The following is a 15,973-nucleotide window of genomic DNA, read 5'->3' on the forward strand; positions in this document are numbered from 1 at the left end:
GTTTCCACTCCGGGCGGAGAGCACGGGCCCCGGCGGGAAGCGCAGCTCCGCAGGGATGCGGGACAGCGTGTGCGGGACAGGCAGCGCTCAGAGCCGAGCAGCAGCACATCAGCTCTGCCGTTCTGTCCCCGCCCGGGCTCGGCACATCAGCGCGGTGCCTTCGCACGGGGCGCAGCCAAGTTGTCTGCAAAGCCCTGGCTGGGGAGCGGAGCAGGGCTGTGCTAGCGGCTCTGCGGGTTCTTTCTGAGCATCCCCTGCAGGCAGAGTTTGCTCAACTAGTCGAACTGGCTCTTTCTGTCTTGTTTTTTTGGCAAACGAAGAATTTCCTTCCTGATAAAAACGAACGGCGGGCGCCCCGATTGGGCGTCGCGATGGAGAGGATGTGACATCAGGCACATCTCTCGCTTCGCTGGATCGCTGGCTGCCGACCAGGGCAGCCCGGGAGCTGTTTTGTTAAATCCCAACCCAGGTACTCGAGTTTCTGCTCAGAGAGCCGCCGGCACCACGTCCCGGACTGCTGCAAGGGCTGCTCGACTCATGCGTGCAGAGTCTGCTCCAGAGATCAGTCCGGCCGCTGGGGGCTCACCGGGGACGATGGAATTTGAACTCTGGAAACCAACCACAAAGTGAAAAAACAGCAGTTGGGCAGCCAGAGCTGAGATGGATGATGAGAGAACAAATCAAAATGCCAGCAAATCGCAAGGAGTTGGAGGCCAGGCATCTGCAGCGTCTCCATCAAGCCCGCTGATGAGGGGTAAGTGACACTCCTGCCTCGCCCAAGGCTCAGCTCTGCCGGAGGCACCCAAGGCTAAGGGCAGGCTCAGTGGCTGCTGCTCCCTGTGTCCTGCTTCCAGGACAGGTCCACAGTCAGTCCCACAAAATACCTCCAAGCCTTTGTACTTCTGAGGGGATTTTAAAAACCTATTTCTGTTTGATACTGAAATTTTGGTTGTTTTTCTTGTGTATCCTAGAAGATTGTTTGATTATGTACTGCAGTGTGTGCTAGCAGAAACAAATGCAGTACTTGGACTGCAGCACACTGAAAAATAAGTTGCAGTGTGGCATGTTTGACTTAAATTAGTGCCAGCAGGAAGCTCAGCACTGGCTTAACTTTTTCTTTTTCTTTTTCTTTTTCTTTTTCTTTTTCTTTTTCTTTTTCTCTTTCTTTTTCTTTTTCTTTCTTTTTCTTTTTTTTTCTTTTTCTCTTTTGCTTTTTCTTTTTCTCTTTTGCTTTTGCTTTCTTTTCATTCCCTTCCTCCTTACTTTCCTTCTGCTTTTTCTCCTTTCTTTTGATTATTTTAATTGTTGCTTTTCTTTTTTGTCTACTCTTTCTTCTTCTTTTTCTTTTTCCTTTTTTCCTTTATCTTTTATCATTTTCCCTTGTCTTGAGGACGAGCAGACCTAAGTGGTGTTGTTTGGGCTGAGCCACCAACCCTACTGGATTCTTCTGCAATGGCATTGTTGTGACCAATGCTGTTGTGGGCACATAATAGTGAAAAGTTACTGAGACAAATGGCCTCACTCTGGTCATTGCTCTGTGTCTGGCCCAGAGCCATTGAAAATATGACATAGCAAAAAAAAAAAAGTAATTTAATTTCACATCCTTAGCTGGATGTGCTCCATGTAGCTCTGTTTCTATGAAGTTACTCCTTCATCTAATGGCGAGTGCAGAGGGGACGAGGTAAATTCAGAAAATGCGACTTAACGCTGTCCTCACTCCTTTTCTGGGCTGTTCAGAATGTTTCCATCAATACCAAATAGAAAATTAAGACCACAAAACCACCATGCAAGGCTGATCAGTCTATATGCAGTGTAGCCTGCCTGTCCTCATGTGTGTCACATATGTACAGCCTGAGGCTGGGGTGAGAGGGAAGGCACAGTGATATTATTAACAGTAGGAATAGAACCAGTCCACACTGGAGATGAGGTCCAGCAAAATGGAGGGTGGAAGGAGAGAATCCCACATGGCACACTACTGGACACAGATCATTTGGTCCTTTGAAAATCAGAGTTCAGTCCATTCCTTTTGTGTCTGCCTGTTCCTTAGCGGAGTCAATAAACTCTGCTGGCAATTTCCAGCAGGAATGTATTTGGCTCAGGCTATGTATATCACAAAGGGAGGCCTTTGCCTATGAAAAACACCATTTATAATACTGTTTAGTATAAAGCCTTAGGCATTTGTGTCTGCAAATATGAATGCAAGAGCATACCTTCACTGGAGGGACTTCAGAGCCCCTTTCAAGCTGCATTGTGCGTGAGAGGCATGGAAGGAAACCAGCCTGGGGACAGGCATGGAGGGTGCAATGCCCTCACATGGTCAGAGGTTGGAAAAAGTTGCTTCAGCCATCACCACAAAAACCAGTGCTCTAGAAAGGTCCTGTGATAGCTCTGTTGTGCACAGGGAGCAGCCAGAATTTGTGTGCATGGTTATTACTATAAGGCTGCCTATGCATACACCACCCTGCCAGTCATGTGCCCAAGTGATGGCAAAGCAATCAAATATAACCAGAGGTTTAATGTAACCTCTGGGCTGGCTGGAGTTTTCTGCAGTGGAAGGGGAGCTAGGTGACCCAATGCCACTGAAAGCCAGTGGGATTTGGATGACTAGATGCTGAACAGCTGGGGTCTGACTCAGCCTCCCTGTGGACTAAGGTGTGGGTAAATTTCAAATTTGGACAAATGATCTTGTTTCTCTGTGAAAGAGCAGTTGTACATATTTTTGACAATCAGGAATCCTTGTTGCAGTGGTGGTACATACAATGAACACAGCTGTGTCCCCCACATACACCAGCCTTGCTACTTCACACGCAGCTCTGGTGGGCAGTATTTTGAGCACGTTCGTGAAAGTCACTAGTTCAGGATTTTGAAAGCCCATGGTCAGCTGGAACTGGCATTTGCTTAGGCCCTAATAAAATATAAATACAGATCTTTTATATTCTGACGGTGTGCCTCCTGTGAAGTGTAAAAGAGGGCAGTGAGACATGGAAATCCACTGCACCTCCCTCTTCTTCCAGGCAAGAAACATGAGTTCCAGCCTGCAGCGGGCAGAAAATAGAAATATTGTCATTTGCCAGAAGGTGATGCCCTGGGTCAAGAAACTGGGGAAATCTGCCTTCCCTTCCGGGGGGCTTGCCTCCCTGGCATTGCTTCAGGGTAGAGGTGTTTGCTGCAGATGGAGGTAGGGCAGGAGAGACATCAGCCTGAGGCTGTGCAGTTCATGGCAGCAGATCTGGAATTATGCCATTGCAGTTAGTCATCAGTCAGGCTTTTAATACCCCTCTTCCCAAGTCATCCAAGACTGGTGTGATGGACTCCACAGGACTCCACTTCCACGTAGGATGAAACTCTTAGTTTCTCTCTGTTACAGAACTCCCAGCTAGATTACATGTTAGCACATACCTCTTTTATTTTTCACTGACATTTATCTTTGATGCTTATATGGCCAATGTTTTAATTCATTGTTAAGACTTGGAAAATAGCAAGCTAATGGCCAGTCCACAGAAGGCTGGTCTGGCTGTTTTTAGAGTTTCAGTAGAAACCTGTCTTTTCTCAAGCAAGGACTGAATGGATAAAATCCACACATGGATATGTCCCTCTTAGCAACCAGAATTCTGACATGATGATATCACAAGTTGGTAGATCGAACAATGCCTGCCTATATTTGTGTAGCCAAAAAAAGTTCAAGTTGCGGCTCAAAAAACTTGTTCTTCAATCTAGATTTTTAGAATTTCTATAAATATACTTCCCTTACAACTCATGCAATTTAGGCAGTGGCATTCGTTTCTAAATGAGGAAAAGCTTTTTACATACCCTGAAAACACAACCACCAGTAACAGGCAGGATCAGCAAGAACAACAGCGCAGTCGGATAAGCATCAATTTGACACACATCACTTAGAGCAAAGCTATTTTAGTCAGTTAATAGGACTGTGCTTTAATAATTGTACCCTAGTTTGACTGTCCTTATGAACCAGAATCACAGCTTCCAGAACTGGCTGTCCATTTGCTAAAGCCAAAGGATGTTTGTGAACTTAATGATTAACTGTGTAACTGTTGTGGGATGCAGCCTATGTGACATAGAAGGAGGCATGCAGAGCTCAAATAATGCTAATAACAAAGAATACAAATTTCTTTAAAAGCTAATTCATAGACTCATAGCCTAGTTTGGATTGGAAGGGACCTCTAAAGGCTGTCTAGTCCAACACCCCTGCAATGAATAGGAAGACCTTCCACTAGACTAGCTTGCTCAGAGTCCCATCCAACTTGACCTTGAATCTTTCCAGGAATGGGACATCTACCACCTCTCTAGGCAACCTGTTCCATTATTTCACCATCTCATTTTTATAGTTAGTTTAAATATACATTCTTCATATTTAAAACCTCTATGATCATCAGCTTATATGTAAACATTATTTTAAAGAATTATAGTGGCTTATTAAGGTTTTTGCTGAAGGCAGACTTCTCGCTGTTAAGGATTCCATTCCATGCACGTGCTCTGTTATAGTCCCTGAGAACCTCAGCAACTCAGCCAGCAACTTGGTCACTGGAGTTTTCTCAGTAGTTAGTGGAAGGAGAGTGGGACACCTCCAGCGAGCAGCAAAATGTCTTTCCACAGGAAGTTGTGTGAAGTGCCCCCTGTAAAGGCTTCCCTTCCATCCCAGGGGGAACCTGGGACCTTGACATAGAGCAGACACTGTGTTTTGAATGCTGGGATGTAAATATCTCCCAGAGGGATTATTGCTGTCAGTTGGCTCTGAACCATAAAATCTGTAATACTGAAGATCTCCCTCTCTTAATATAGCATGGTATATATGTGCTGTACCTCACTTTGTGGTTTCAACAATGCAGAGAACACATCTATTACTTAAAATGCACCACTCATGCCAGACACTGAAAACTGAAAGACAAAACCAACAGGTAGCACAATTTGTCTCCTTGTACTTTGGTCCCTTCTCTTGCCAAGTGTTGTTGACTCTAGTCCAGCTCTGAGCAGGGGTAAATGACTGATTAGCCAAATGCTCTTCAAAACATATTCCTTTTGAGATAATTGGTAAAATGTAATAAGCTTAGTGAAAACAAAGGCACTGCAAATAATTCAAAGAGAGGGACAAGCTCAACCAGAGCCAGGTGATGTTCTGCAAATCCCTTTCCTGTCTTCTGAAGGGGAGTGCAGCTGCGCAGTGCAAACATGGGATGAGTTAAAAACACACCCACAGAGAAACCATCTTCTTGTCTGTCTCCCTCACAGCATCTGCTCCAAAGAAATCTTGGCAGCTCAAATAAAGTAGAAGAGAGGTCACACAGTTGAAGTAAAGTATGCTAGTGAAATAGAGTTTTTAGCCTTTTTCCTGTCTTTGTTTTCGTACAGACTTTGTTTCAGACTGGTCTCCTTTACATGAGGCCTCTATCCATGGGCGTCTGCTTTCTCTGAAGAAACTCATTGAACAGGTACCTCTCTGTTGGGTTCATGTGGTCTCTGCAGGGTTTGTTCAGTGGATGAATGCGGCCCGTGCTTTACTGTGAAACCTCCAGGATGAGAAAATCATGTTAACCAGGCCACAGTGAAATCTGCATGCAACAGGCTTTTTGTTTCTACAATCAGTTCCTTGCCCAGCACAAGCTTTGTACACTAATTTGATGATGTACTGAACTATCCTGGGTGATACTTCAACTCTGGTACAGGCAATGGGACCCTGATCACTGGGATCTCTGCATGGCTGTGGGCAGCTCCTCTGCAGCTCCTGTGCATGCCTGTGAGCAGTTTTTGGTGACCCAGCTGAGGGCCAGCTCTGGACCCAGGCATGGGTCTGGCTGAGGCTTCAATTCAGTCACCCAGACATTTGTTTCTGAAGTGCCTGAGGTATCCCAAGGCTGTGGTCCCACTCCAGAAGGTCAGGGATAGGTAGAAGTGATTTCTGAACCTCACTGCTTTGTTTCTTCAAAATCTTTGGGTTAATTGTGAAGCTGGTGGAAAGGGAAGGGACATTGGAGACTCTTCCAGCTTAGTCTTCTGGAGCACCAAGATTGCTAGAAACAAAAGATCTTGTAGAATCAAACCAATGTTTCTAATGCATTTCTTTCCATCAGTGGGTGCCTTGAGGCGAAGAGCAGAAAATACTTCAAGAGCATTTCAGGATTCAGCCCAGTCCAACAGCCACAGACTCAGTGGGCAGGAGGTCAGAAGGCTTGAGCAGTGATAGAAAAAGGCAGCAGTCACTACCCTGACAAGAACTCTAGTAGCAACTTTTCATCATTTTCCTTTATTACAGACTTTGCTATCCACAGTGTAGTAAAATCAAATCATGCTGAGGTCCTAACAGGATGTATTGTCCCACTGGACAGTCCACTAAGTTTTCTGTGCTGGTTATCAGTGTGTAGAAGGCATGACCTCGGGTATGCTGTGCCAGTATCCACTCCAGCCAGAACATCACAGCCCCTTCATCCCCTTCATCTGCTTACTTTTTGAGCCGAATAGCTCTAGGCAGTTGAGGAAGGTCTGATTACATAAAGCTTTAAAGACAGAAGGGGTTTTTTTTATTGTTGGTTTTTGTATGGTGGTTTTAGTAGTTGGTTGTAATGATATTTTCCATTCTCTTATCAGGGGAGTGATGTCAATCTTGTTACAGCAGACCAGGTGTCTCCTCTCCATGAAGCCTGCCTAGGGGGTCATGCTGCCTGTGCCAGCGTCCTGTTAAAACATGGTGCTCAGGTGAGTATGTGATGGACAGACCACTGTCTCTAGTGTTAGTATGGTGTATTACCACACTTTAAAGCTAAGTGATGTCATGGCAGAATGTCTCTGTGATTTACACTCTGTACTTAGCTCTGCTTAAGGTACTTATGAAATGCACTTCCTAATAAAGCAATCCAAAAAGCACAGATATAAGCAGCAGTTATTACTGTTCTTTAGATGAGGATGAGGTTTTACAAGAACACGGGGAAGTTCATCTTGCAAAGGATTTATAATCCTGCAGCAGTTAAGGGTGTGTTTTATTTTATGCATGCATGAATCTTATCAGTATCAATATGCAGAGTCTTAAGTAGAGGCATAGGAATGTTAGGGTCAACTGACAATAAAATGGGAAGAAAATGGAAACAAGCTGCAAGTAAAATGGTGAAATGGTGTCTCATGGCCACTGCTTTTCAAGCTAACATCAAAATTATATCAAATAAGAAAATTAATTCATACATATGTTACCTTACCATATATTACCTTTCAATTTTAAATAAAAAAAAAAATTAAAGTAAGGAAGGGCTGCACACTTTCAGCCAAAAATGGACTGTTTCATGAGAGGGCTAGGGGCAGGTGTGTTTCAGCTAAGATAACTGAAAAATGGGCATACATTTAGCCTGGTAACTCCTGAGAGACCCTGGAGTGGCACTGATCAATTTTTTTTTTTTTTTTTTTTTTCAGTAAGAGAGACTTGCGGGCAATTTACAAAAAATGCTTTTTTAATGATCATTTAAATGAAAATTTGTAGTCTTCAGAAGCAGTGGGGAGTTCTGGCATGGAATTAAATAAAAAATACTAAGAACCCTATTTTCTGCTGAGAAACTGGTTAATTGTCATTAATTCTGAAATAACGAGAAGACTAAAAAAATTGCCTGAATGTGTTATTTTCTGCCAGGTGAATGGAGTGACTGTTGACTGGCACACACCATTGTTCAACACTTGTGTCAGTGGCAGTGTGGCTTGCTTGAATTTACTGCTGGAGCATGGGGCCAGCCTACAACCACCCTGTGACCTGGCATCTCCCATTCATGAAGCTGCTAAGAGAGGTAACCCCACAGGCATCAGCCCTCCTCCTTTCCATGCTGCTAGCAGCATGTTGAAGTGGAAGAGAGAGATAAAGAAGATAATTTTCTTGTCTTGGGTCGTGTAAGATGCCTTGCTAATTGGTCTCATCATGAGGGGTGCAGTTCTTCCCACCCCTATTGCTCATCAAGGGCAGGTCAGCTCAGCTGTCAGATCCTCTGAGTTCACACGGTGACACCTGGAAGGGGATGCATTGTCCAAGTCAGCTGCCTACAATGTGGACATTTGAGGGAGAAATCTGGCTGATCTTCAAAAGGAGTGGAGAGAAACACAGAGTGATTCATCTCATCTTCAATAGACATCTGAAATGAGTCAGATAAAATGTGAGGGCTTTAGCCTGTTTTGCTGAATGTGGCTTTGCAGCTCCTCTTTTGCTGGCTGGATCCACTGGAGTGGATGAAAGTTATTACACTACCATCTCTTGCCAAAACATTGAATCTTTGCCAGACAACACTGCTGCAACAGAGAATTTGCTGGAAAAAAAAGCCTGATTTCTGTGAGTTGACTCTTCCTTTATCCCTTTTAAGGTCATGTGCAATGTGTCGAACTCCTCGCATCCCGTGGCGTAAATATAGACCACGACATCAAGCACCTGGGTACTCCTCTTTATGTAGCATGTGAGAACCAGCAACTGAACTGTGCCAAGAAGCTGCTTGAGTCAGGTAAAAACAAAAATGAAGAATGGGGTACTTTCATTTCCTGCAACATCTATCTTTGGATTATCTTTGCATCAAAGATTTAGAGGAGCTCCTGCTTTGGGACCAGGATATGTTTCACTCCTAATAGCAGCCCTGGGTTAAATGTGGTAGCAGGGTGACCAGGGTCTTCCTGACCCAGGAATTCAGCTTTATAGCTCCCAACAAAATGATGGATGATCCTGGATTTCACATGGCTGGTTGTGCCTGGAACAGACTATTCTTTCCAGTGTCCATGTATACGATGCTGCAGGTATTTGAAGTGGACAGTAAGAAATTTCATTTTTTTATTTTATTCCCTCTTTACCCAAAACAATTGGCTCAGCCACTTATACATAGTATTTCTGCAAACACATTTTACATTCCAATGAGTTCATAACAAGTTCAAGACACTTCCAACACAGAAGAAGGTTCAGTACTATATGTTTTGCATCACACAAACCTAGCTGTAAGTCTAAACACTTGGATAATTATACAAAACTGTTTCTTGTTATCTACAACAGTACAGTTCTTCTAGCCAAAGGGGCCATGTAGCCAAAGTAGCCACATAACTGCTACAAAAATGATGGATCAACAAAGCTCCTTTAGAAAAAACAAGCAAAAACCATATATATCACCTTTTAGGTAGGTCACTGTTTAGTACGATGACCTTTTTTGAGAAGTCAAATACAAATTAATCTAAACATTAAATGTTTGGCAACTATTTTCTTTTTTCTCCTAATATTTTTTTTCTCCCTCCTATATATGGGAATGTGTACTATAAAAACATTATAAATAGTTTTGAATTAGTTCTGAAGCTCACCTTTCTTAGGGTGCTTTCGGAGCCATTATTCCAGGGTAATGAATGGGGGAACTCTCATCAGGGGTGTTTATGCCCTTGTCTACCAAGGGCCTCTAGAATTTTCCATCCTTGCATTTTTTCTCTAACAGATACTTTGTCATTTGGAAATCCCACCAGCTTAAGCCTCCAGTACAGAGCATGTTGAAATCCTGCATGTATTTTATGGGATGGGAGGCAAAGGTGGGCTATAGGTGGAACTATATCTTTGTCCTGCTTCAGAATATCCATGGACTGGGCTGTGGGTGAAGGACTTCCTCATGCACTGCTCCTCTGGGATCATTTTCTTAGTCACAACCCCACTGCTTCTCAACCAATGAGAGCTGTACTTGTGCAAATTGTAGCACCAAGCCCTCGTGTTAAGGAGTCCACCTCTGGGTGCAGACTACAGCATTTGTGTGTTATTCAGAGAAATAGCAGCTAGGGCAGTGAATGAAAATAGGCTACTGTATAGTGATTGTTCTTTGTCATTATTCTTTGTCTTCTCTTATTGTTCAGGAGCAAATGTGAACAGCGGCAAGGGCTTGGACTCCCCTCTGCACATGGCTGCCAGGAATTGCAGTGTGGAGCTGGTGAAGCTGCTGATTGACTTTGGAGCAGACATTTGGGTGAAGAATGCTGAAAACAAGAGGCCAGTGGAGCTGGTCCTACCTGGCAGCCCAGCTGGCCAACTGTTCCTGCAGAGAGAAGGTGCCCCTTAGAGCTTGTGTTAGGGAAACCCCACACAGACTATTGCACAAGGCTATGCTATTTCAGGCCGCTAGCACTAGAAAACTGGGAATAGCTCAGCTTGCCTCCACTTGCTGACATAGGAAATTGTTCAAGTGCCAGAATACAGTGGTGCACTAACTTTCTAATGGTAATAAAAATAACCCACCTTGAACCTCCAGATTTTGAATCTACTGCATTAGGAAGCAATCGTATGGAGCTTGCCATATGATGCAAAATAGAGTTTAGGGTGAATAAACAAGTGAAAGACTCCTTAGAAATTAATGGTAGCTTTTTTCATTACCTAAAACATTGAATTTAGTGAGAATCTGTCAGTTCCCTTGTGTCAGACAACAGTAGGCCCAGGAGGGTTCTACAGAATGTGCTGACAAATGCAGGCAGTGAATCACCTCTGATGGGAATTGAGGCTAGGTGGTGAGGGTGAGGTTTGGGATCTCTGGTTATACAGTATGCCGATGGTCAGGTTTGTCTCAGCACAAATGCATAAATGCAGATTTGCAACCCTAAAAATTTGAATGCATGTAATACTAAAAAGAAGTATATTGAAGAACTTGTTTTTTTAATTCTTTGCCCTTTACTCTTATTCTTGGGCCAAGCTTTTACATAGATGCAAAAGTATCTTTAAAATGAAACACTATATGATCTTTTTTTTTTTTGACATTAAGGAAAATTGTGCTGGAATAATATAAGGAATTATATATTTATATTAATTTATACACTAGACTTTCTTTAAAGACCAACCTTATGTGCTGAATATTACAGCAGTATCAAACCATAAGCTTAAACTCTAGGAAGTGTCTATTTTGTACTTGTAAATTAAATAGTTCAAGGTAATTTTATTTTATTTTATTGATTATGAAATCTTTAATGAAGTATGGAGAGAAATGCTGCTTACTATTATTGAGGGAAATTAGAATAAGATCTCTAGCGTTTACTCATCGTGTTCTTTAGATTTTTTCATTCAGTCAGCAAGATATACACATTACTAAATAATCTGGATTTTCATTGTTTTAAACAAATTGGTGATGGTGTCATCCATGCCAGTTACTTGTTGATGAGATTGTTGCCATAGAAAGGTAAAATTGGAATAACAAAGTGATGAATCAAGCCGTGCTTGAAATAATAGCTGAAAGTAGCATGGAAACAACTGTGCTGTGCATGTTATGCATGAGCAACATATATTTAGTTTCCCAGCCTAATCTGTGGCACACAGAGCAGTGATCTTTTTGAGTTCCAGTCCCTGCTGCATTCGATTTGTGACTCCCACGGCACTGCATGTGTCCTGTTTATTTGAGATAGAAAAACATTTCAGACACACCCTGTGGAGCTGGCCTGAGAAACACTGCTTGGGCTGAGCTGACAGCATGGGCAGTGAGGAACTCCTCTAAGTGAAATTCAGCAATCAAAATCAGAAACAATACATGCCTGAAGGGTATTTTCCTGTGGAATAGTGTTTTTCTGATGTTCTCCAACACACCCTTCTCTGAGTGGGGTTATGCCTGCGGACGCTGATGTCTGGCTTCTTTGGCCAGGAGAGTGGTGGAAGAGCTGCTCTGCCGCCCTGCTCCCATGCAAGGCTCCTCTCCCCCCACACTCCAGCTGCTGGAGCCCTGCAGCTCATGGCCAGGCAGGCTGCAGGGAGTGTGTTTGGAGAAGAGTTGGTGAGTGTGCTGACCCAGTCGCCCTCCCAGGACCAGTGCAGAGCAGGTGTAGTACATGTGGTGGTTCCCTTCCTAGCAGTTCACCATGCTGCTGGACCAAGCCATACCCCACTTACATCTCAGGGAGAGTCCTACGTGTGGGTGGGAGAGTTAGTGAATGCTCCAAAAATGTACTGTGCTTTTGAACAGTGTTCTTGTATTTGCTAAATATTTTCCAGTGTAGTGTCACTGCTTGTGTTTTGATAAGCCTTCATGTTTTGGGTTTGGTTGTTTTTTCTTTTAATGGAAGCTTTTTTTTAATGAGATGTTTGCAGGCAGAGCATTTATCTGTGGGATCAGAGTCAAGCACAAGTGCAGTGTGATACTGCAATAGTTGAACTAGCCCCATATGCCCTGTTTTGTACCCAAGAACAGGGTAACAACTCATAAAACTGTCTCCTAGCAGAAGGGTGCAGCCCTTTGCACGGCTCTTGCGATAGCAGAGCAGTTTTCAGCCTTGCAGAGCTGCTGGAGATGTGGTGTCCTTCCCCTGAGGGAAGTCTCAAAAGCTGATCAAAGCCGCCACCTCACCTCATTTTTGTTGTGGCCTCCCTTCCTTCCCTCTGCTCTGCAGGAAGGGGGGCACTTAAACTGTTCCCTACCATCTCACTCACCTCCCTGTCTCTTTCTGCATAGTCTCTTCTTATGTCCTCCCCACTGCCTCCATCCAACCCCCTCATCAGTGCCCATCCTCTTACCTGCCCTCCCACAGCCCCAGCCACCTTACACACTCATCACCTCTGTGCAATCAATGCTCTGGAGGGTTGAACACTGACAGGTGCCACAGGTAAAACTTCACGTAGGATCTTCCTCTTCCTGAAAAAGATAAGTGACCCAAACCAGTGTATAATGCTATTATACTTAGATTTTTTATAAAGTGACAAAGATTCTTCAACAGGGCTCCCATCTATCAACATGGGACTGGTTAACGTGGAAGGTTTAAATAAAGAACTGTATAGTGTTTCTTTTGCTTTGTGTTCATCACTGTTATGAAATACGCCTCAAGGAAGCAGTGAACTGAAAATTTTGATCTCACCGGGGGACTGAGAGGAGGGAAGGGCTTTTAAATTGGCATCAGTCATCTCAGACAGTGCAAACATTTGTGCAGCTTAGAAGGAAAAGACTGCTGCTGCTGATGCCAATTGAGTAATGACAGAGTAACTAGGCATGGACTGGACTGCAGGTGGGCAGGTGTCCTTTGGGGGATGCAGGTTTGACTTTTCACTGCTGAGACAGGCTTATAGTTTTGGCATTATAAAGCCATGTGTGTAACCTCTTCCCTGGATCTTTCTCCAGGGCCACTGTCCTTGATGCAGTTGTGCCGCCTGTGCATCAGGAGGTGCTTTGGATACAAGCAGCATCAAAAAATAACTGGACTTCTCCTCCCAGACGAGCTGAAACATTTCCTACTCCACATTTGAGCCTTTTCATGTTCAAAATGGTGCCTTTAATAACAGCAAGGTTTGTTGACTCTTTTTTTATCAGTAGTGTTGCCAGTGTTTCAAATGATAATTTATGGTGATTTTTGGTCTCGAGTAAAGCTCAGGTCTAGGAATTACAGGACTGACCAACTTGCTCAGTCCTCACTGCCATCATCCCCACCAAATCCATTTGGAAAGAGACAATCCTGCATGGTTGCATGGTGAAGCTTGGAAATGTGATGTGAGAGCCCCCTTGAAAGCACAGAAAATTAGCATAACGTTTTAAAATAGATCTCTTGATTCTCTGGCATAGTTTCAGAGGTCTTGTGGTTGACAGCCCCTTCCAAAGAAAACACATATCCCAGCCCAGCACTAGCAGCATTTCATGTAAACATAGGCACACCGGGGTGAGCTACAGAGAGCTTTCTCTGTAAGCAGTGCTCACGTGCCTGTCATCTGTGAGGGGTGAGGGCTGTGCCCACACCACCACGGGTCAGGGGAGGGAACTCAGCTGAACCCACTTGGCAAGTAAGGCAGAAGTTATTTATTTTCTAAGGGTATCACACTGCAGATAGATAAGCACCAACCAACAGTCATCTGCATTTAGGCCAGCATCTGAAATAAGCGTTTCTGCCATGACAGCAAGTAGGTCACTGCTGATGGCAGCTCCCTGCAGTGCAATAATAGTGGGGCAAAAGTTTTTAATCATCCATTAAAATCAACTACTCCTGATACTTTGAGACATAGATGAGCTACACTTCAGAACTACACATCTTCTCCTTGTAGCATGTTATTTTTCAAGGACACAGGCCAACAGGCTATCAGTAGCAGGCATTGAGTGCTCCCCATTTCTGCACTAAAATTAGGTGATATTTCCTAAGCATTTTTCAATGTGCATCAGAAAAACAAGTTTCTACACCCTTTCTCCACCCAAGAAAAAATTAAGAGTGAGATAATATTTTTTTCTTAGGGAGTTGCTACCTCATTCATAGCATTTTCCATGGAAGTGGAAATAATAACACCTCTAGTGTGTGGTCATGAAACTAACAATGAAATCAAAGTCCATTCCAAATTAGAAAAACAGTGGACAATTTCTGCCCCCTGCTCCGTTGCTCTGTCAGTGTATGACGTATGTGGTTCTTATTCCACTGGGCTCATAAGAACAAATATTTCCTCCAGCTAAACTTTAACACTGGGCATTTTTCTTTCCCTTTTCAGAAATGGGTCCTGCTGCCCCAAGCCAAAGTGCAGTTGTGACCCCTGGGAACATCAGATGCTTGATCTGTGTAGGGGCAAGGGTGCTGAGACTCCAGCTCTTCTTCCCATCGCCCTGTTTCTTCTTGAGCTCTAAACCAAAGTGCATCTGCATCACCTGGGAGCAGCAGCATGCCCAGCTCCCTGAGGGGCTGCCATGTCACCCCTGAGCTGAAGGGGCAGCCATGCACGTCTGTGCTTCTGGAGATCCTTTTCCACTTCGCTGTGGAGACTCCGTAAGAGTGGGCTGGGAGTGCAAATACTGATGTCATCACTAACACCAGCAGTGAGAGATACAGAGTCCTCATCTCAGAAGTGGAGAGACTGGCAGCCTTCGAATATATGAAAGCTTATTTTCATGTTCACCGCTGTGCCAGCCTTCCTTGTGCATGTGGGAAGTTAAAGAGGAGAGATAAAATGCGACCTGTATGTTATTTGATGTAATTCACAATTAAAATCCTTGTCTGCACAACATATGGCTGGCAGTAAGTATCCAGTGTAGTGGCTGGATTCCTTTGTGCTGACCAAATACAGCACAGTTCTGTTTGGGTTGTGGGACACTAAATTATACCCTGATGGGACAAAATGACAAACATGGTTAGGTCTGTAACTCCTCTGGTGATGGAGACACATGGGAATGTGTCACTTTTCTGACCCAATCCACCACACATATTTGAGGCATGTAAAAATTAACTGGCAGGTTTAAGGTGGCCTTCTATAATGTTTCCCTCCTGCCCAGGAAGAAAAGTAGACATCTGTTTTCACAGAGGTTGAATAAAAGCAGGTATCTGGGATGGGAAAGGTATATCCTCTAAAATCAGTGTCTTGGTTAAGCTGAATCTGCACTGAACAGGCAAGTAATGGACAATGAACCTAGTGGTTAACTTCTGGAGATTAAAGTGTGAAGAATCCCTGCTTTGGTGACACAGTGGAAAGCTGGAGATTCATCTTATTATATTCTAGAGGATGAAGAAACATTTTTGTACATACTAATTTTACTTTTGCCTTTAGGCATCTTATTTTGTAACTTCAGCCAATGGATTTAGAGGAGTAATGCTAAAACCAGGAGGAAGTTGCTCTGAGAACCAGGTGAGGGTGTTGCTTCCAGCTTGCTTTTCTTATGAAAATTTCATGGTATGACTCTGTTTACTTGAATTCCTCTGCCCAAGTGTAATTAGGATGAATTCTGTAAGCTCAGCTTGTATCATCTCACTGTGTTTACTTATTTATTTTCATAAAAATTGTGATCAACAGTGGTGAATTACAGCTTTATGCATCAACACTTATCCAGTTATAAACTGTAAAAGTTGTACAAGGTGCAAACTGAATAAGCTCATTATAGGTGAGGTTTGGATTTTTTTCTATATTTGAAACCATTCAAAATGTAACACAGGACTTAAATGATTGTCAGGAATATATTTATCAGATTCTTTCCTATTTTTAACAGTTTAATGGTAGTTAAGCCATGGTTTTGTAGGATTATTTTCTCAGAAATAAATAGTTTATACTCTTTTGCTTGTT

At 43.4% G+C, this 15,973-nt stretch overlaps 1 protein-coding gene across 1 annotated transcript; it reads left to right on the forward strand.

Annotated features, from left to right (window-relative positions):
* The first annotated feature begins 397 nt into the window (after positions 1-397).
* ASB9 (ankyrin repeat and SOCS box containing 9) lies at positions 398-15,705 on the forward strand. The gene is made up of 8 exons (XM_069003212.1): positions 398-754; positions 5,368-5,447; positions 6,601-6,708; positions 7,628-7,778; positions 8,343-8,477; positions 9,847-10,038; positions 13,074-13,238; positions 14,417-15,705. The coding sequence occupies exons 1-7, from the start codon at positions 661-663 to the stop codon at positions 13,196-13,198; spliced, it is 885 nt and encodes a 294-aa protein (XP_068859313.1). The 5' UTR covers positions 398-660; the 3' UTR covers positions 13,199-13,238; positions 14,417-15,705.
* Positions 15,706-15,973: the final 268 nt, after the last annotated feature.

The sequence above is a fragment of the Aphelocoma coerulescens genome, chromosome 1 (assembly GCF_041296385.1).
Source record: "Aphelocoma coerulescens isolate FSJ_1873_10779 chromosome 1, UR_Acoe_1.0, whole genome shotgun sequence".
Classification (NCBI taxonomy): domain Eukaryota; kingdom Metazoa; phylum Chordata; class Aves; order Passeriformes; family Corvidae; genus Aphelocoma; species Aphelocoma coerulescens.